Source organism: Monodelphis domestica, chromosome 3 (genome assembly GCF_027887165.1).
Source record: "Monodelphis domestica isolate mMonDom1 chromosome 3, mMonDom1.pri, whole genome shotgun sequence".
Lineage (NCBI taxonomy): Eukaryota > Metazoa > Chordata > Mammalia > Didelphimorphia > Didelphidae > Monodelphis > Monodelphis domestica.
Genome location: NC_077229.1, coordinates 33,495,646 through 33,517,988, shown reverse-complemented (window position 1 = coordinate 33,517,988; position 22,343 = coordinate 33,495,646). Strand labels below are relative to the sequence as shown.

The following is a 22,343-nucleotide window of genomic DNA, read 5'->3' as shown; positions in this document are numbered from 1 at the left end:
CCTTGCAAAGATTTCTTTTTAGCAAAAGCATCTCCAAAGTTAATGCAAAGAACTTGGAGCTGAAGGAGCAAGTTTCTGTAAGCAAGATTTGTCTTGAAGACATCTGAAGATGGAGCATGTCTAGCTAGTAATGTTATTAATTTTTGTTACATATGGGGAGAATAACACAATTTTGAAAATTAAAATCAGAGGATCTGTAGAAAGTTATTAATATATCCAATTATCCAAATATATACAAAATGAATATTCTTAGGACCCCAATAAAATTGATCTCTCCTAGGATTGCCTCACTCCATTTAGAATACAAGGGGAGTGAGACAGAAATAACATGTCTTTACTATACAAAGTATTTTTGGGATTGTGGAATGTGTCCTTCAAGTTGATACTTTAAGATGTTAATAAATTTGTGCTTTCTCCAGTTTCTGTAAACCTTACCCCATGTACTATCTGCATTCTGAGTGAATATGCAAATTAGAACCTCTAAATAATATCCATGAATATTTCTTTGAATACCCTGGAGGAGCTTGCTAAGCCTCAGTGGTTTACTTTTACAAATCTACATTAATTTTGTGAACAGTTCTATAGTCTCATTGCTTCATCTCCCATAATTTCATCCTTTCTCCCCAAAATTGTGAAAAAGCTTTGCTTTGCTCCACCCGTTGAGAGATTTTTGTTGTCCAGATCAGACTTGAGTCTGTGATTCTGTCTCCCATGTACCTACATGTAATTAATAAAGGAGATTTTTGACCATGCAAAAAAAAGAAAAAAAAGGAACATCTAACTAAACCCTGACCAGTGTTCTAACAGAAAATGTGGTTATGTAAATTAGAACCTCTAACTGACAAGAGAGTGTTCCAATTCAATTCTGTTGGAGTTGGAGAGGGAGTTCCAATGGAGTAGGTAGCAGGTCAAGGATGTGAGGGACTTTTCCCCAAGTTTTTCTCTCTCTCACTCAATAAACAACTGTATTTTGATTGATGGCTTCCCAGTTTCTTGAATAGTGGCTGGACGGCCACTGCACACAATATGATGTATTCTTTAACAAAGTAAACAATTTGCTGAACAGATTTTTTTATCCATTCAGATTTTCATCTATCATATATGGTCAAAGAGGACACACCTATCGCAATCCAAGGAAATCATAGCCGGTTCCCATTTACCCTCATTTAACTCTGAGCTGTTCTTATAGGGATACTAAATTCTTCATTCTCCCAAATTTAACTGGCTTGCCCTTAGATACATATAGCTTAGAAAGAGCAAGGAATTACAGCCCAATTCTCTCAAATCTTAATTTGATATTTGTCCCTCCAATCTATACCTACCTAGCAATAAGTCCTAGTTTTGAAAGGAATAGAAAGAAGAGACTTGCTTTGGAAATAAGTTTTATAGAAACTAAAGCTTCTAAAGTGTCAGGTACAAAAGCAATACAAATGACTAACTCTAAGAATCATGACTACTCCAGAGAGTCAAGCCAGGACAAAATCAGTAACCCAGAAAGACAGACATTTGACCTAGGAGTTCATGGAATGCAACTATAGATTCTACTTATTCCACAATGGATTTTTTCTTTAAATCCTTACTTTCAGTCTTAGTAACAACCCTAAGATAGACAGCAAGGGTAAGGCTTAAGTAACTAGGGATTATGTGACTTGCCCAAGGTCACAAAGCCAGGCAGTATCTGAGGCCAGATTTGAATCTAGGTCTGTCCCCCTAATCCCCCAACTCCTGGTGCTTTATCCAGTGAGCTGCCTAATTGCCCCTTACAACAGACTATTAGTAAACTTTTGACTTCTTGGTTTCTGAATTTGGCTAACCTTAAAAAGGTTAGTACCTTAACCCAGTACATGGAAAGTGTTGGATCTGAAGCCTGAATATCTCAATTCAAATACCGTCTCTCTGACTTATTAGCTGTGGGACCTCAAGAAAGCTGCCTCATTTCTCTGAGTCTCTACAAAATGAAGGAGTTAATCTAGATGATTTCTTAGGTCCCACCCACATCTAAAACTAGAACCTACAAAACAGTAATGCCTAAAGATGCCATGCAAAAGATAGGTATTTAATGAGTATTTGTCGAAACGCTCAGGTGGGATATTAATTCTCCTTTATCCACTGTCATAAATTTGGGGACCATTTTTCAGCTTCTCCATTCTTGCAACAGGAATACATAAGAAAGGATTGTTTTTAAAGGTTTAAAGAGGGCCTACGGTCATAATAAATCATCAAAACCACCGGCTTCAGTATTTTAAGAACCCCTTCCCTTTTAGAAGAAGATGGCATACTACTTACAACTGCTCCTCAAGAGGCCATGGAATCAGCTTGACAATACAGTGTCCTTGAGACCAGGCAAACCAAGAACCATCAGGGGAAAAGGCAACACTCCAGGTCTCACAACTTGATTTCCAATCAAACTGGTGTGGGCGCCCTGGCTTCAGTTCAGCCAGCAGCAGAGGAACCTCTGGGGAAGAAAATGGCATCATACTTTAAACACTCATTTCTAATAACCAAAGCTGTATTTGAACCTGAAGCCCCAAAGAACATATTCTCACTAACTTAGCTGTTAAGTTCCGAGAGGTAAGAGAAATTCTATAAATATATTACCCTGGGGCTATCTCTGCTTTCTTCATGGATTTTTATTTCAGTGTCCAAGTGCAATACACAGGAGTCACAGGTTACATTCCATCCTAGTTACTCAAACTCTGGGCAGTGCAGGCTAACAGTTAGACATGACTTAACGACTAACCTTTGTACAGGTGAATATTACATATAAATGCTTCCTTTTCCAAAGAATGCCAAAAAGAGGACAATAGCAGGAATAAAACCATGAATGTATTAGGATGTTAAGGAAGTTGCAGATTCCAAGCTTTCAGAAAAACAAAGATTTTAAGAGAATCAGAGACCTATGACTTCTCTAATCAATGAAAAGGCCCAAGGAGAAGAAAGAAATAGAAGAAAGGAATAAATGAAACCTGAATTCTCATGTAGTTTATTTTATGTTAATCAATTAAAGGCAGCCAATACTGATGAGTATGTTCACTTCTACTATACACCCTAAACCACTCTTCAGTGATCACAGAACTTCAGATATGGAAAGTCAAACCCCCTCATTTGGCAAATGAATCCCAAAGACCTGAATACCAGCAAGGGCAGCAGCAACTCATGGGTAATAAAATAAGCTGACCATATGACAATATACTATGGAGGCCTATAGCTGCCCTAGACAGCTATAATCAAAGGCAAAGCATCCAGAATGAGGGAAGGGAAAGTTCTGGTATATTTGTGGCCCTGTTAAGACCACATGTGCAGTGCATCTGGCCTAATTCAGGACATCATATTTTGGGAAAGCTGGAGATTTCTATAGATGACATATAGGATAGTCAAAGGACTTGAGAACATGCCAAATGAAAACTGAGTAATAGGTGGTAGTTCTGGGCAGCTAGGTGGCTCAGTGGATTGAAAGTCAGGCAGGCACCTGGAGACAGGAGGTGCTAAGTTCAAATCTGACCACGGACATTTCCTACCTATGTGACCCTGGGCAAGTCATTTAACCCCTATTGCCCCGCCCTTACCACTCTTCTGCCTAGGAATCAATAAATGATATTGATTCTAACATGGAAGGTAAGAGTGTAAAGTGTGTGTGTGTGTGTGTGTTAGTTCTAGAGATAACTGGGAAGGAACATGACAAGTACTTGAAGGATTATGTCAGAAAAGGAAGTAGCCTTATTTTTCTATTTGGTCCCCGAAAGATCAAAGGGGAAAGCAACAAAGATACAGATTTAGGATAAGAAGCATTTCTTAACAATGAAAACTCTCCCCAAAGGGAATGGGCTGTTGTTTTAGAAGTTGAGTTCGCTCTCACTGGCAGTCGTTTAAGAGCTAGCAATCATATGGCACTTTGAGGTGTTATCTGAAATATACAACAACCGTGTGAGGCCGATACTATTTTCTCCATTTTACAGAGGAGGAAACACACTGAGAGAAGACCCCCTTCCTGGGGTAGGTCACAAAGCTGGTAAGGTAGGATTTGAATTCAGGTTTTCCTGACTCCAGATCCTCACTCCCACGTTTCCACTTCTAGGAGAATGTGGATGACTGTTCACTAGGGATATATTTGATGGGCTTCTTGGTAAGGTCTGAACTGGACTAAAGAGCCTCCAAGGTTCCTTTTAGCTCAGTCTAATCTTGGAAGTCTCAAATGTAAAATCCAGCCTGGCCTTTACACTTGTCCTATAATTCATGCAGTTAATGGTTCAACCATTACTGGATGTTGATTTAGTCTGGCTGATAAAGGATCACTTCCATGCTACCAAAGACCTGTGATTCAGTTAACACAGGTATTCCCTCTGGATGATCTGGAGAGAAAAGAATTGGATCTGAAGCAGTAAGATGGGTTCAAAATCCAACTCTGTTACATAAAACCTATATAAGCCTAGGAAAGTCCATTCTATCTCTCAGTTTCTTTATCTATAAACCAGGGGGACTGGATGACATCTACTTGGGCTTCTTTGAGAATGTAGATCTCCTACAAAAAGAATTTTCATAAATGGTCACAACAAAAATAAAAATAAATCATTACCCAGCAGCTAACATTCTCATGATACAATTTAACAAGGTTAACGTACAAAGGACAAAGTCTGTCACAAGACAAAACCTGAAGCCTATCAAGCTTGGAAGAGCTATCCAGAGTCCTCTGGCAAACTTTAAAAAGGGAAATGGCCAAGATGTACCGGAAAATGGGAGAAAAGGTGGGATCTGAAGAACGCAAGAGTCTCAACCCATTGACTGAACTGACTACATGGCCTTGGGCAAGTTACTTCACCTCATCTACAAAAGGGGAAGGGAACCCTAAAACATGATTCATTAAACTATGGATCACAAGTCCACAATACGATAAAGCATCAGAGCACAACCTTAGTGAAGAAATACAGGATTAACCTGTGGGGGCCTAGGCTAGATAAGACACATACACATATACATTTATATATTACTCATATATGTAAATATATATGTATGTATGCACATATATTCATACACATATATCTTAGTAAATTTACAATTTCTGACCAATAAGGCTAACTATCATATAAAAATATGCATATGTATCTCACTTTATAAAGAGGTATGCACCTGAAAAGTTATACTGCAAGACAATTTTTATTAATCAAACTTAATATGTACTAAGGGAGTTCAATTAGTGGCTTATGAATTTCTTGCAAAGTCTCCAGATTTCATTACTGATTCAGCTAACATAATATAGATGTGTCTAGAGATGTATAATTTTATGTGTTACATCTGAATTTATATAGATTCATTTGCACATCTGTATATACAAAATACACTACTACAGATGAAAGGAGAATAAAATGAATAATTCACTTGGCAACACATATCTCAAACATATCTCAAACAAAAATGTGTGTGTGTTGTTTGTTTAGTGTTTTTTTTAACAATTCCTATTTTCTTTACTCTGGTATTCTAAGAATGCTTTTCTCCAAATAATATTAAATCCACTCTGTATATAAATTATGTACTCAATAACAGTGGTATAGTAAGCATCAAGAAATCTGGGGCAAGATCTCATTCAATATTAGCCTATCCCTTTCTAGGCCAACCTCCTAGAAAAGCTTTCTATACTCATTATCTTTGCTTCCTCTCTTTTCATCCTTTTAATTCTTTTCAAACTGTCTTCTAATCTCATCACTCAACTCCAAAGGTAACTCTCCAGCATTAACAGTAATCTCTTATTGCAAAACCTGGTTTTCTTTTTTCAGTTCTCATCCTTCAACTCTGCTGCATTTGATACCCTTAACCAACCTTTCTCTTCCTTGATTCTCTCTCCTCTCCCAGCTTTCATGATAATCCTCTTTCCAGGTTTTCCTCCTCCCCATCTAAACAGTCCTCAGTCTTCTTTCTGGAATCTTTATCCATAACAAATCTCTTAACTGTGGGTGTTCCATCCTAGGTCTCAACCCTAGTTCCCTGGGCCATAATCAGCCCTCCGGTAAAGAGGTTTAATGATCATCTCAATGACTCCCAGATCTATATATCAAGCCACAATCTCTCCCCCAAGCTTCAGACTAGTAACATCAGCTGTCTATTGGAATTTTCAAGCTTGATGTCTCAGAGACATCTAAAATTCAACATGAACAAAAAGAGACCCCATTTTTCCCTGTTAACATATGCTTCTTCCAAAATTCTCTATTTCTATCAAAAACACCACAGCTCTTCCAGTGTTCCGGGTTTATAACTTCAGGGTTAGAATGGATTCTTCATTCACTTTCCCTTATCCATAGGTACAATTAGTTGCCAAACCTCATAATTTCTTTTTCCACACTATCTCCTCCACCCAACCCCTTTCCTCTACTCACAGAGCTTCCTATCATTCCAGCTCTATGATCAAATCTAATCCTAGTTACTGGGGACATGCCATGACAAAATATAAGCCTAACAAGAGACACTGGATTCAATGAAACTCTTCTGGGAAAACCTTTTCCTTGGAAAAGCTGTATCAGCATCAGTGTTATTTAAGTACTAGAATCTGTATGGACAATCAGGTCAAATGAACAAATGCAAAGCTGCAAGGCCCTGAGTTGGATACAAAATAAAAGTCCATTTTGACTTAGGAGCTTAAGGCAACTCAATGAATGCAGATTTATTGTCAATAATGGTAAGACCTCTAGCCCATACCTTTATTTTAACTGAAAAGGAAAATCAACAACTCACATTATTTTCACAAGCTCTTAATATCTCTGCCCACAAAATCATTAAGGCCAGTACATTTCCTTAGACATAGTTAAAAAAAAAGTTTTTATAAGGCTAAATTAATTTAGGTGCACTTCCCTTAGACTAACTTTGTCTGAAAATTAATGGGAGGTACACCAGGAGCCAAGATGGCAGAATAAAGGACACTCCTCTCTCCCAATCCCTTCACACAAATACACAAAAAGGAAACAAACCACATCAAAACAAAGGGCAGCAGGAGGAGGATCATGTCTCACTGGCATAAGGAGAGAGAAGCCCAGACAACACAGCATTTATAATGTCAACATGGAATATAGAAATCCCCAGTTTATTTAGTTTGAGGGTAGAAAGCCCAGGTTTTGACCTTGTCACAGGAGAGGTCACCAGACAATAGACATCCACTTCAGGTGGGAGGCAGACCCCATCCAAAGTCAAGTAGCTCTTTTGTCTCCAGAAGCCTTTCCCAGTATATCACACCCTCTTTACTGAGGATTGAACTCAGGACCCTTCAGAGCTCCCTACTGTGCCAAAGCTGAAGTGAATGTCTATTGTCTGAATTGACCTGATGCCTGCTACTTTATCTACAGTGCCAAGAAATTGCCTTTTAGTTATACCAGTGGTTCAAGCCAGTTAACATTCAAAGACTTTTTAAAAGAAAATTTGTAGAAGTATAGAATATTGATCTCACCCCTGTCAACTAGAAAAAACACAGAACAATTAAATAGTCAAAATCACTCTTTAATCAAGGGAAAAGGGGTTAGGGCTACCAATAGGACAACAGAGCTGCTTCCCAAGACTGCACAGAGTCAAGACGCCCTGGTCACCAGCCCCTGGGAGTGCCACTGACTCAGGATGGACTTGGGGAGCCTATATACCACTCTAGGTGATCTGGGGGCTTGGAGTGAGAGGGACAGTTGACTGACTCTACAATGGTAAGAAAGGAAAATGAGGAGTTCCAGACAGGAATAACAGTGAGGGGCTGATGCCCTACAATGGACACAAAAGGGAAAGACTCAGCCTAGGGCTGGGTCACCTAAGTCATGGACCTTAGCCTAGGGGGAGAAACCATTGGGACAAAAGGGATGCTTAATATTGGGTGGGATTAGCTGTTCCCACCCAAACTACCTGGATGTCCATTGTCTGGTGAAGAGGGACCTTCCCTCAGGGGGAAACTCTCCTGTGACAAGGTCAAAACCGGAGGTTTCTACCTCCCAACTAAATAAACTGGGAATCTCTAGATTTCCATGTTGACAATAAGAACCAGCAGCAGAACTCTGACCAGCCCAACACACAGCAACTCCACCAAAGACAAGGAAGCTGTAGAACAGAAATAAGTCCCATCCAAGCCACTCAACCCAGGTATAGAAAGCAGACAAGGTTAGAAAACTACTCACTCCCACATGGCAGCAAAGTGCCTAAAGCAGCAAGGGAACAGAGTGGGGGACCAAGAGAACTGCAAAAGCCTACTCGCTCCCACACCTAAGGCGACAGGAAGCAGAGTGGGGCTCCAATAAACTGAAGGAAACTAGTCATTCCCAGGGAGCAGCAGAGTACCTGAAGCATCAGAGTCCAAGGCCCGGCCCATAAACACTTGGCACGGGAAAGGAAGCAGCAAAGGGAGGACCAGCCCAACCCACCCACAAAATAACAGGGATGCCAAATCTAGATGGACAAAACAGCTAAAAGCCTACCCAGAACAAGCCTACAAGGCCACCACCCTCGACAGACACACTGTGGAAACAAAGGCAACCAGGCCTAAATAAAGAAGCCTATCCCAAGTACCAGAGAAGTACCAGTACTTTGCAAGCTTGGAACAGTGTTCCCTCTACCCCAGGAACAGAAAAGAACTTCAGCAGATAGATAAGGCAATGGGGCTTAGATTACAGAAATAACATATAGCAATGCCATAAAGAAGACAAGTGAAGCCTCAAAGTAAAGAGTAAAAGGATAGACTCCAAAAGAACCCCTAGAAGAACTTAAAAAGAAGTAAACAAAAAAAAAACATGTAATAAGAAAATTGACAGAAAAACTAAACAACTAGAGGGGAAAATTCACTGAAGAAATCAACTATCTAAAACTAGAACAGGACAAAAAGATATGTTAGCACAAAAATATATTTAAGAAAACAACTCCCTAATGAATAGAATGGACCCAATGAAAATGGAGGCCAAAAAAAAAAGAAAAAAAGAAAACTACTCTTTGAAGAGTAGGATTGGCCAAATGGAAAATGAAACACAAAAACTCAAGGAAGACAATAATTCCCTAGAAATTAGAACTGGACAAATAAAAGTTAATGAATCCATAAGACATCAGGGAACGATAAGAAAATTTAAAAAAAAAACTAAAAGAAAATAAAAAAATCAATGGGAGTTCTGAATTTGGAATTATGCAAAAAAGTGACTAAAATGTCCATACCTCTGACCCAAAGATTCCACTACTAGGCTAATGCACCACGGAGGTCATTGGAAAAAAGTCCCCATGTGCACCAAAGTATTTATAGAAACCTTTCTGTTATAACAAGGAATTGGTAACAATGTTGGCAACCATCAGTTGGGGAATCTGTATATAAACTGTGGTACATGAATGTAATGGAATATTACTATGTCGTAAGAAATGATAAATATGATAAATACAAAAAAAGCATGGAAAGGCATACATGAAATGATTCAGGGAAGTCAGGTCTTACAAAGAATGGCAATAATGTAAACGGAAAGGAACACACCAAAAAATAAAATATGAATATTGTGGAACTAAAAAAGAACAAACACAGCTTGAAAGATATGGGTTTAACACCTTTAACCCCACCACCCCTTTCTTGTGAAGATGTGAGGTCTATGAGTAAAGCACACTGCACATATTTCCAGAATTTTCTGATATATTAATCAGATATACTATTTTCCTCCATTTTTGTCTTTAAAAAATATAACTTGCTATGTGAGGTGGTGCTCTATAAGGTAGAAAGAATCTGGAGAATACAGTGACTATGGTATAAAAAAAAGTAATTTTAAGAAAAATTTATTTTTTTGAAGAAAGAAGCTATTGAATGCAACACTCTACATGACTTCATCTAACACTAAGAGGCAGGATCTCCCCCCCAAAAAAGCATTTTATCAGTTAGGTATGAAGTAAAAAGAAAACCATCAGATAACCCAGATAGAAGGTTAGCAAAACTGCTACCGCAAATTTCCCTGAATATCTACCTTGTTTCTGGAAACCAAAAGAAAAAAAATGCCATCTCTCAAAATAAAAAGCAATAAATGCCTCAAGAAAATGTCCTGATTTAAAACCAACAAATCTACCTGTAATCCTTATTTTTAATCAAACCAACCAGAATCCCACAGTTAAGCATTCTCCATCCTCCTCCCCCAGAAAACTGAACTATAGTTCAATCTTTATTTTCATTAAAATAATGAAATATTCCAGAACGACGGTTTTCACCACCAACTTTCATTCACTCAATAAAACATTTATTAAATGTCTACCTAAAGGTCCCCAAATGGGGATGATAGTAAAATCTTAAATTTATATAGTGTTATACTGCTGAAGAAGGCTATATACTTTCCCATATAAATGGTAGTTCATTTATGTAGTTCATTTATCTTTGCCGGGAGTGTATGGTGTTCAGGGAGGGGTAATATCTCTGGTATGGAGGGCTTGTCGTACCCTCCTAGGGCAGCTCTCCAGCCTCTGACCCTCACCTGACACCCAGCTCTCACTTGTGGCTCCCAGTAGCTGCTAGCATGCGGCAGCGGTCAAACCCCGGGCAACGGCTTCGACAGGCCGGCTAAACCTTGTGAGGGTAGCCATCGGGGCGTCGTGGACCCCTGGTGAACCAGGGCTTTGCTCACCCAGCATGTGAAGACTGTTTCAGCAGAACAGGCAGAAGAAACCAATAAGTAGGTTCAACGGCTGAGAGGGCGACGCAGCAAAGCACTGTGGGTGCTGAAGGCGTGTTGGAGCACAAAGGACAACATGGCCATCCAATGCAGCTGAGGAAGTCTCCAGGTGTAACGACTTTTCATGCCACTGGACCCAGGCTTCCAATGCCGAGAGAGTGGGACTGTCTCTGTGCACCGACTTTACCACTTAAATCTCCTTCACGCACAGGTGTCTTTGTGCACACTCATCTATACACCATAGATGAAAGCGCACAAAGACAATCGTCATCCTTGGTTACTGTGAGACTACTACTATACTATACCTAAGGGTCAGACACAGTGCTTAAGCATTGAAGATACAAAATGAAACAAAAGACAATTCTTTGTCCTCAAGGAACTTACAACCTAATAGAGGAGATGCCACATAAACAAATATACACATAAAACAAGCTATAGACAGGATAAATAGTAAAAAAAAGGAAAACACTGGAATTAAGAGGGATTAGGGAAGGCAATTTGAGATTGTAGTTGGCACCATAGGTAGAAGATTGAATATGAAGAGGTGAGAGTGAGGAGTCCAGGATGCCACCTACATCTGGATAACCAAACAGTATAATTTAACAAGATGATTTCAGAGGACCCCTAAAGCCAAAAATATTTTCATAATAATATTAAGACTTGTATTTCTAATGTGACAAATACCAATAGATATAACCTTCATCAACAAAAATTCTCTGGGAAGATCTTCAATAATTTTTAAGTGCAAAGGAGGCCTGATAAGAAAAAGTTTGGGAACCATTGATTTAGATGTTGCCTTTTCCTCTATACTTCTAATCAAAACCAGTCTTAGCATGTTTCAACGCATGTTCACATTTTATGACTAAAACAGGATTAATTCATCTGTACTTTCCCATCTCCCAAAACAAGTATCTACCTACAAGCTTTGAGTTTTTGAACCAATCAAAAGTTATGTTAGTTTATCCAAACTGCAGTAAGTATTGTGACAGGCAAGTATATGGATTAATCTTTGTATGTGGAAAATCTAGTATTCTCCAAAGGGATGCTAGAGCAGCAGAAAAAGCATGGAGGCATTTGGTGTCAAGAGGAATTAGGTTTAATACCACACCTGCAAAATACTACCTATTTGACTTAGGCAAGACTCTCTTCCCACTCTAACATTATACTATCAGACACAAGAACTCACTACCAAGCAAACCATGTATTATCAGGAAATCAGAAATTGTAATAAAACACATTTTTATGGCATTGTATAGATTTTTATCTTGTATAACCAGCAAGTAGCCAAATCTCTTAAGAGACAAATTTGACTATGCAGGAGACAGAAGGAGTGACTGGGATCCTACAAATTAACAGCTCCTGGGAGTAATTCAAATAAGTAACTAACTGTAGCCTTTGAACTAGTTCCAAAAGGGAAGAAGTTAGTCACTGACACTAAGACAAAGACCAAATGAGGAACATACCCTATCTTCCCCATTTGGTTCTGAAGTAGTTAGAAAAAATTCATTCCCATGATAGCCTCCCACAACCACCTTTGCTTGGTAGATCTCAGGAGTTTCCCTGGAGAAAGTGGTCAGTCAAAAAACTGGGGGATACAAAGGGCTTCAAAAGACTGCCTTGATCCAGCCGTACCACTGCTGGGTTTATACCCCAAAGAGATCATAAGGAAAAAGACCTGTACAAAAAATATTTATAGCTGTGTTTTTTGTGGTGACAAAAAATTGGAAAATGAAGAGATGCCCACTGATTGGGGAATGGCTGAACAAATTGTGGTATCTGTTGGTGATGATCTATTGTGCTAAAAGGAATAATGAACAGAAGGAATTCCATGCTGTAAGATTAAAATTAATATCCAATAACTCCAAGTATATTTTATAAGATTTATTAATAATCACTTGAAGCAAAGGAAAAAAAATGACAAAAGTAAAGCATGAGTAAAGAGAAGTTTTCCCACACCAAATTGGTGGGAAAAGAGCTAGGGAGGATGAAGGTTACAGAAACTTTCTCTCCAAAACATAAAGGACATAACATGAGGATGAAAGTGGGATTCTGGGAAATGGGAGTCCTGGGGTACAAAATTCTAATTACACAATGTGACCTGGAAAGACCTCCAGGAAGTGATGCAGAGTGAAAGGAGCAAAACCAAGAGAATGTTGTACACTGAGACAGATACACTGTGGCACAATCTAATGTAATGGACTTCTCTACTAGCAGCAATGCAATGATCCAGGACAATTCTGAGGGACTTATGAAAAAGAACGCTATCCACATCCAAAGAACTGTGGGAGTAGAAACACAGAAGAAAAACAACTGCTTGATCACATGGGTCAAGGGGAATATGACTGGGGATGTAGACTCTAAAGGATCACCAAGTGCAATTATCAATAATATGGAAATAGATCTTGATCAATGACTCATGTAAAACCCAGTGGAATTGCTCGTTGGCTACAGGAAAGGGTGGGGGTGGGGTGGGGGGAGAACATGAATCATATAACCATGGAAAAATATTCTAAATTAATTAATAAACTTAAAAAAAAAACCTGGGGGATAGAGTGCAGGTGATAGGATTATTCTGGCTTCCCCCAATCTTCTGGGGGAAATCTGATCAACAGATGTGAAAACAAGAAGTAGGTAAGGCTAGACAAATACTGGGAGTGAACAAGATATGGAAAAGAAGAAATTAGATTAAAGATAGGAGGAATTAGGGACAGATAGATATTAAGGGTGAACAGGGCCTTGAAAGATGTTGGAATTCAGAGTGTGGTTTAGTGGAAATAGTCCTGCACCTAACAGTTAAGGAAACCTGGAGCTGAATCCTATCTGTATATCATCACCTCTAGACCTCAGTTTCCCCACTGGTAAAACAGGGGTAAAAATATTAGTAGTATCATCACCATGAGGGGTACCACCACCTCAAAGGGCAAATGAGTTCAAATGAGGTGTGCTAAGAAATGTCAGCTATTAGTGATATATTTCCCCAGAGAATCACAGATTTGATGAAGAGGAAGAAAAGGACAGGTATTGAGAATGTACAGGACATCAGAAGAATGAGGTTTTTAGATGGTTGTATTCTGAAAGTAAACAGTGTATTGAAGGAAGGAGTACATTCTGCAAGAATATTGGACAATGAATTGAAATAGCAGGACATAGTTAAAATTCCCCTTAGGTGACCTTGGGTGTGTCACTTCTCCCCTCTGGGTTTTAGTTTTCCTATCTATGAATTGAGGGGTTTGGACTAGATGGTCTCTAAGATCTCTCCTAACTCTACATGTAAAATCCCACAGATATTGAGAGAAGGAAGATGTTGTAGAATTTCCAGAGTGGAAGAGGACCTTCCAAGGTCATCTTATCAATTCATGTCTGAACAAGAATCCCGACTAAATCATTCCCACCAAGTGGTCCAGACATCCAACCTCTGACTGAACACCCAATGAGGGGAAACCTATCACCTCCCAAGGTGATCTAACCAATAGATTAGTCTGGATAGCTTGAATTGAGAGGAAGTTTTTCCTTACACCAATATTGGGGGGAAGGGTTAACTGGCTAGAAAAATAAAACTCAGGGGAGATATGGATGACGAAGATGAAGAAGTGCAAGAGTGTAATGTAAAGAAGGGTAGGTGTAGAACCAAGGTCTAGTCTTGCTTCTGACCCACATGGGGCAAAATGACCACAGAGGAGTGACCATACTTCTCAGTGCATCAAGAAACTTCCTTGGACTTCCACACAACAGAAAACGTGTAGACTGATAGGAATTTCTCATCCTATATGTGAAATCATAGGTCTGGTCCCTATCCCATCCTATGAATGAAAAATAGACTACTGTCGGAGAAAAAGGGGAGCATAATAAGAGAAGATAATGAATGAAGACAATACTGAGGGAAGTTTTTATCTGGAGAAATGTGATATGTGGGTAGGATCCCACTGGAGTTGGCTTTTGGAGCACACACAATACATATTAAGAGAGAAAGGAAAATACTGTGGTGGAATATGTATTTAGGAGTAAGGTTATTGAGAGATGAAAGATCACAGTGAAGGTGTGTTATATAATATCAAAGAGGCCAGATTATCAGGGTGAACAAAATGGAAGAACAAGGGCAATGGTGGGGAGGCTTGGAAAGAGAGGAAGGAGGCAAGCCCTGAGTAAGGTTTGGGAGGAAGGAATGGAATATTGGGGTGATTAAAATAGTTAAAGCAAAGAAAATGACCCTGGGGGAAATATCTATAGAGGATGAAAGAGGAAATTCAAGGAGGCAATTTGGACTACCATGAAATGAGAGAAGTTCAAAAGAAAAGATACTAGGGAAGTTTGGAGGATGGAGACTGTTACTGAGTTCTACCAAATAAGACTGGGAGGATACTGATGATGACTAACCCAATGAGAGCAAAGAAAGACCAGGGCTCAGAAGGGGGAGCATTCAAGGAGGAAATCTGGGTCACCATGAAATCAGAAGAAAAAAAATCAACAATTATTAGTTTTGACCTTTGAGGACACTGCAAAGATTATTGGGGTGCAGACAATCAGACATGGAGGATACTGGGGCCATTTGAGGCACAGGAGACTACTAGGGACCCTGGAAGTATAGGAATACACAATAAGATATAAATATTGGAGACACTGGAGATTACTGGGGTACACACAAGACAGATATTATTAGGGCAGTGGAAGTTACTGAGGTACACACAAGATGGGGAAGTTTTGGGGGACATTGAAGGTTACTGGGGTACACACACAACAGAAGAAGAGACTATTGGGGACACCAGAAGTACTTGAGTACAAGATAACATTAAAGACACTAGAGGTTACTTAAGTGTACACAACAGGCCACAGGAGGCTATGGGGACACTAGAGGATTGAGTTGCACACAACAGGATATATTAGAGACCCTAGAATTTATTGGAGTGCACACAAGATGGGGAGGATATTGGGGACGCTGGAAGTTAGAGTGCACACAATTGGACAGGAAAGCTACTGGGGGCACTGAAGTTTATTTGAGTGCTCCGATAATACAGGAAGAATTGGGAGACAATGAAGGTTATTTGGGGTGCACACAGCAAGATAGGCAGGTTATTGGGGCAATGGAAATTATTGGGGAACACAAAACAGAACACGGAGGCTATTGGGGTGCACAGACATGGAAAAAGGGGGGCATGAGGGTGGACACGACGTGGGGGAGATGGGAGGGCCCTGGGGGCGCTCCCCGGGAGGAGGGCGCCCCCGGCCGGCCCCGCCGCCTCTCACCTCCAGCCTCCGCGCCGCCCGCAGAGGGCCTGGCCTCCATGAAGCCGCGGGGCCGGCGCTGGGCCCGGGCCTCCGCCTCTCGTTCTCCTCCTCCTCCTCCTCCTTCTCCGGAGTTCCTCAGCGGGGGCGGCCCCTCATGGTGCGGCGTTCCCGGCCGGGCCCTCGGCGGCCGCCCGCCGGCTCCCCTCCGCTCCCGGCCCCGCCGCCCCTCCCGCCTCCGCGGGAGCGGCCAACAGCTGCTTCCCGTCACGTGGCGCGGGGCGGGCGCCGGGAGGACGCCTCCTTCCGGCACCGCCTCCTGGGAGGAGAGGTAGCCGTGCCGCTGGGACGAGGGGGCGAGGCTAAAGCGGGAGTGCCGGCTGGGGCGGGGATGATGGGGAGGGGAAAATGACTAGAGAGGGAGGGTAGGAGCCATCAGAAAGGAGCGGGCACAAGGTCTATTTCCCCGAGAGGCGTGGCTAGAGGTGGGGCTCACGGGCGGGGGCGGGGGCACGAGACAAAGGCGGAGACGGGGGCGGATCACAAGGAGGGGGCGGTGCCTGAGGGGGCGGGGCGACGAATTGGGCACGAGGTAGGGGTGATGTAAGAGGAACTGACCAGCCAACTGGATGGGAAATAAATCAACAATTATTACTTATTACGCACCTACTACGTGCCAGACGCTAGTCAGTTCACCACCCAATCAACCAGCATCTGCCAAGCACCTCCTAGTTACGTGCCACGGGATACAAAGAAAGGCAAAGACAGTCCCTGCCCTCCAAGAGCATCCTTATTGCGGAGGAAAATGGTTACTGGACTCGAATAAGAAGATATGTACGTGGTGAATGGACAGTAATCTCAGAAGAGAAGGCACTAGGAGCGACCCTGAACAAATCGTGTAACCTCTGCCTCAGTTTCCTTAGCTGTAAAATGAGAATAACAGTAATGCCTATCTCCCAAAGTTGGTGCAAGGATCAAATGAGATGTGTGTAAAGTGCTTTGCAAATCTTAAAGTGCTATTTGGATTCTAGCTATAAAGTCATTATTAGCAGCTGGAGAGAAGAGGGATGAGAAGGTACAGGAAAACCCACTGAAGAAGGTCAGACTTCCTAACTGGGCAAGTTACTTAACCCCCACTGCCTAGTCCTACTGCTCTTCTGCGTTGGAACCAACACTCACTATTGATTATAAGATAGAAGAAACTCAGACTTGAACTGAGTCCTGATGTAAGTCAGGGAAACCAAAAAGCTGAGGGGAGACATGGGGTCAACTATCACAGCACTGTCATCTGACCTATTAACTTAATTTAAGAACTCCTTTTATTGTCCAAGCATTTTCATTTCTGTCCAACTATTTCTGACCCCATTTGGGGTTTTCTTGGCACAAATACTAAAGTGGTTTGCCATTTCCTTCTCCAGTTCATTTTATTGAGAAGAAACTGAGGCAAAAAGGGTTAAATGACTTGCCTAAGGTCTTACAGGTAGTATCTGAGGCTAGATTTGAACTCAGAAAGATGAGTCTTCCAGCACTCTATCCATTGCCAAGAATTTCTGGCATTTGTCATTTGCCCCTGATCTGTATCCTTAGGATTTCCAGGTCTAACTCTCTCTTTACTTATCTTCATCTTGACTTCTCTGCAGCCTTTGATACTGAAGATCATTTTCTTCTCTTGGATATTCTCTCATCTCTCTACATTTTCATGACACTTCTCTTTCCTACTTCTCCTCTTACCTGAGTGGCCATTTGCTGCTTCTTCCTCAAACCTGTTAACCTTTTTCTCTCTGGCCCTAGGGTCCTCCTCATCTTTTATACCCATATTGGCAAACCTATGGCACAGGTACTGGAGGGGATGCTTGCTCCCTTCCCCCACTCCACCAACGCCTGAGGGCATTTTTCATATCACTGATCCCTCTGTACAGCAGCCCAATGGGAATGCTTCCTTCTTTCTCTGTCTGGGGTAAGGAAGAGGTTCACATGTGGCATGAGAGTAGTTTGGGCATTCACGCTCTAAAAGGTTTGCCATCACAGCTATACTGTCTCACTTGGTGATCTCATTGGCCCCCATTGGATTAAATAGGTGAAGGCAAGGTGGAGAAAGCTTTCTTTTGTGTTTTGTCTTCCCCAATTGGAAGGTCAACTCCTTGACAGAAGAAACTGCCTTATTCTTATTTTGATATCCCCAGTGCTTAATAAGGTATCAATAATGCAAAGTGAAGTGAGCAGAACCAGGAGAATAATGTATATAGTAACAGAAATATTATACAATGATCAACTGTGAAGGATCAAACCATTATCAGCAAAGCAAGTTTCCAAAATAACCCCAAGGGACTCATGCTAAAAAAAAAAAAATATCCACAGACAAAGAAGAAACTGGTGGAGTCTGAGTACAGATCAAAGCATGCCATTTTCCACTTTATTTCCTTAATGAGTTTTTTATTGTTTGCATGATATTTATCTTCTGTCACAACATGAGAATTATGGAAAAATGCATTGTATGAAAGTACTGGTTTAACCTATATCATTCTATTTACTGACTGGGAGGATGAAGGGAAGGAGGGAGGCAGAAAATCTAAATCCTAAAATGTCAAAAAGCAATTGTCAAAAATTCTTTTTACATGTATCTGAGAAAATAAATTTTAAAAGAAATGTATCAGAAAAGGGACTCAGTGGAGAGAGAGCCAGGCCTAGAGATGGGAGGTTCTGGATTCAAATTTGACCTCAGACACTTCTATCAGTGTGATCATGGGCAAGTCACTTAATCCTAATTGCCTAGCCCTTATCACTTTTCTGGCATGGAATGGATACTTAATATCAATTCTAAGATAGAAAGTATAGAGTTTAAAAAAAATAATGCATCAGGGTAGAGAGGTAAGTATGCCAAGAAAAAAATGGGCCTGGGATAGAAGAAACAGATACAATTGTGAATGAAGCAGATGTTCCTGAGACACTGGGGTAAAAGAAATGAGGATTCATACGACAAATTTTAAAAACTGGAAAGGATTTTAAATATCATCTAGTGAAACCTCTTCATTTAGCAGATGGGGAAAGAGGCCCAGAGAGTTTTTCAATGACTAGGGAAAGGTCACACGGTAAGTGGGAGCAATAGGATCCTCAGTTCCTTAGTTGGAAGGAACCTCAGAGGCCATATAATCCATTGCCTTCATTTTACATTTGAAGAAACTGAGGCTCAGAGAAATTCAATCATTTTTTCTGACTCCAGGTCTAGCCATTATTTCACCCTACCTTCTAGGGGAAATGCTGTTAGAGAAATGGGGTAAAGAGGGGACTATATGTGCTTGGACAAACAAAACTCAAAACTTCTCCTGATCCCTCAAGCTCTAATGTACTGTTGGTGGAGCTATGAAGTGCTCCAGTCATTCTGGAAAGCAATTGGAGCTATGCCCAAGAAGCTAATAAGGGGCAGCTGGGTAGCTCAGTGGATTGAGAACCAGGCCTAGAGACAGGAGGTCCTAGGTTCAAATCCAGCCTCAGCCACTTCCTAGCTGTGTGACCCTGGGCAAGTCACTTGACCCCTATTGCCTAGCCCTTACCACTCTTCTGCCTTGGAACCAATACACAGTATTGACTCCAAGACAGAAGGTAAGGGTTTATTAAAAAAAAAAAAAAGAAGCTATTAAACTGTGCATACCTTTTGACCCAGTGATACCACCACAAGATCTAACAAAGCAAGAGAAAGAGGACACATGTTTTATAGCAAAGGACTGGAGACTAAGGTGATACCCATCAATTGGGGGAGGACTAAATAAATGGCAATATATGACTCAGATACCTACTAGCTGTGTAACTCTGGGCAAGTCATTTAACCCTGTTTGCCTCAGTTTCCTCATCTGTAAAATGAATTAGAGGAGGAAATGGCAAACCACTCCAGCATCTGTACCAAGAAAATCCCCAAATGGGGTCATGAAGAGTCAGACATGATTGAAAGGACTGAATAACAACAAAGTATAATAAAATATATAGCATCATAAGAAATGATGAAAGGGATGTATTCAGAAACATATGAATTGATGAAGAATGGAGTCAGTAGAAAAGGGAAAATAATGTCAATAATAAGTGTGTAACAAAAAGCCAACTGATCAATGCTATGATCAACAATTTCAAAGGGCCAATGACACATGCCACCCACTTTCTGCCAGAGAGATGAGGGACTCAAAGTACAGACTAAGACATACTTAGTTTCAGACAGAGCTAATGGGAAAATTTGATTTGCTTGACTAGACAATTTTATTACAAAAGTTTCATTTTTCTCTTTTCCTAGAGGGCATGAGAATTATTAGTAGGACTGCCAAAAAGAAGGAAAAGGGGGTCATTGATGCATTTTTAAGTGCACAAAACCAAACAGAAGGAAGGCTAGAAGGAAGCACAATCAGGACAGCTTTGAAAGTTGCACTAGTAAATGATTGAGGCAAGATTTAAACTCAGATCTTCCTGACTACTAGTCCAGTACTAGCCTCTAATATATACAATCATATAAAACTAGTTTTCAAAAACTGCCTCTTATATTTTTTCTCTTATCATTTTGTTCTAGCAAAACCCTGGGGAAATTGTGCAACAAACTTTCTCTACACAAAATTCTTTCTTTCCACTATTTACTTTCTCATCTGAGAGCAATAATTTTGTCTTCTGAATGAAGGGATCCCACTTTTGACTCCTGGTTCTTGGGTATTCAGGCTCCAAAGAGTTATCTCTCATAGGTGTTGGGAGGGACTTGGGTTGATGTCCTGGTAACATCTTGTTATTCAGGGAACTAGGTCTTATATGATAACAACCATCATCTTTAATTAACTCAATCATTTTTTAATTAAGAATTTGGAAGCCATTTGAAAACAACCCCCCAAAATATTTTTATGTTGTCCCAAGATTCACAAATGATGAATATATTTAGATCCCTTTCTCAGAAAAGAAAGGACGCCCCAGCAGAAATGTCTATTAAGGGGGGCAGCTGGGTAGCTCAGTGGATTGAGAGGTCCTAGGTTCAAATCTGAACTCAGACACTTCCCAGCCGTGTGACCCTGGGCAAGTCACTTGACCCCCATTGCCTAGCCCTTACCACTCTTCTGCCTTGGAAACAATACACAGTATTGACTCCAAGAGGGAAGGTAAGGGTTTAAAAAAAAAAAGTCTATTAAGGCTTTCCCAGTGGCCATTGATTAGCCCTAGCTTTTGGCAGGTGAAAACTAGCAAATTCATAAGTGTTAGAGGTGCCAGGACTTCTGGCCTCCTGCCATCCCAAAAGGGAACTTTTAGTACGTTTTACTCACCTCCTTCAAAACCCCACCTACTCCACAACAACCACTGTTAAAAACATTTCAGATGGTGGGAAGATGGGTAGTCTCAGGGAAGATCTTTTTTTTTTTTTGAGAAATAATTTTTTTTCCATTTCAAACATTGTTCCTTGGTTACAAAAATCATTTCAAAAAAAGTTTTTTTTTTCATTTAAAATTTTTATTCAAACTTAAATACCAAATGAAATGGTCATTTCCATGTACAATATAGAACAAAGGATGTACCTGAAACAATCTCTATTTGCATTTCTAAACATATAACAAATTCAGCATGTAACTTTCTATTTGTTTTTTACATTCTCTTTTAAAAAATTTTAAGTTCCTGATTCTCTAGCCCTCACACCAGTCCCTCAATTGTCCACTAAGAAGGCACACAGTATGATATCAACTATTTGTGTGAAATGTAACTTTCAAAGTTGTCTGGCTAGCCTATGGTTCTTTCTGGCCTTTTCTCTTATTCTCTACTTTTGGGGAGGAAGAAGAAATCCTACCCTTGACTCCTCCCAAACTGAAATTCTTGTAACAAAATTTCCTGCCCAAGGAAAACAAACTTCCACATTGGTTGTGTTCAGTCCTCATCCTGAGTCAATCACCCATGTAAGAAATTAAATTTAGGGTTTGACTAAATATGAGAATTCTAAGGTAATATTGTGATCACTGATTTAAAATATTATAGCTCAAGTCAAAATGAGTTTTAGTAGTATTTTTTTACAGAGGTGGAAAGAGTGAAAGCAGAGAAATGTAAGAAAAGGGTAGAGAAAATGTCTAGCCTATCACATTATGTTGCTCCAGTGTCCAGGTCAGCCCCAGCAGGGTTCATTAACCCTGAGCCAGAGGATCCAGTGGTGTCTTATGCAAGGGTTTGTGAATTTCACGGGTTCCACCTGCACAACTTCCTCCAGGAAAGGAAGGCCTCTCCAGAACTAATCTCTCCAGAAGCCAGGAAAGAAAGACCAGCTACTCACTCATCCAAGATGAAGTCCAAAGGAGAAGATCTAGGAACAGTTTTCCAAGAAGTAATCCAAGAGCCAAAGTCAAGGTCCAAGCCAAAGGTCTGGTCCAAAACCACCTCCAAAAGCCAATTCACAAGCCCAAGATTCAAGTCAAAGGTTTCCTGGACAGGAAGTTCAGGTCTTTTTATAGTTCTTTTTCCATGTCTCTTCCTGTCCCTTCCTCTCTTTAC

General features: G+C 40.6%; 1 protein-coding gene across 1 annotated transcript in view; it reads right to left on the bottom strand.

Annotated features, from left to right (window-relative positions):
* WSB2 (WD repeat and SOCS box containing 2) overlaps positions 1 to 16,009 on the bottom strand; it is a 35,947-nt gene extending 19,938 nt beyond the window's left edge. Inside the window, exons 1-2 of the mRNA XM_001375087.5 lie at positions 15,876 to 16,009; positions 2,287 to 2,455 (exon numbers count right to left, since the gene is read on the bottom strand). Coding sequence (XP_001375124.3) covers positions 2,287 to 2,455; positions 15,876 to 15,915 — 209 coding nt within the window. The 5' untranslated portion in view covers positions 15,916 to 16,009. The remainder of the gene's footprint in view (positions 1 to 2,286; positions 2,456 to 15,875) is intronic.
* Positions 16,010 to 22,343: the final 6,334 nt, after the last annotated feature.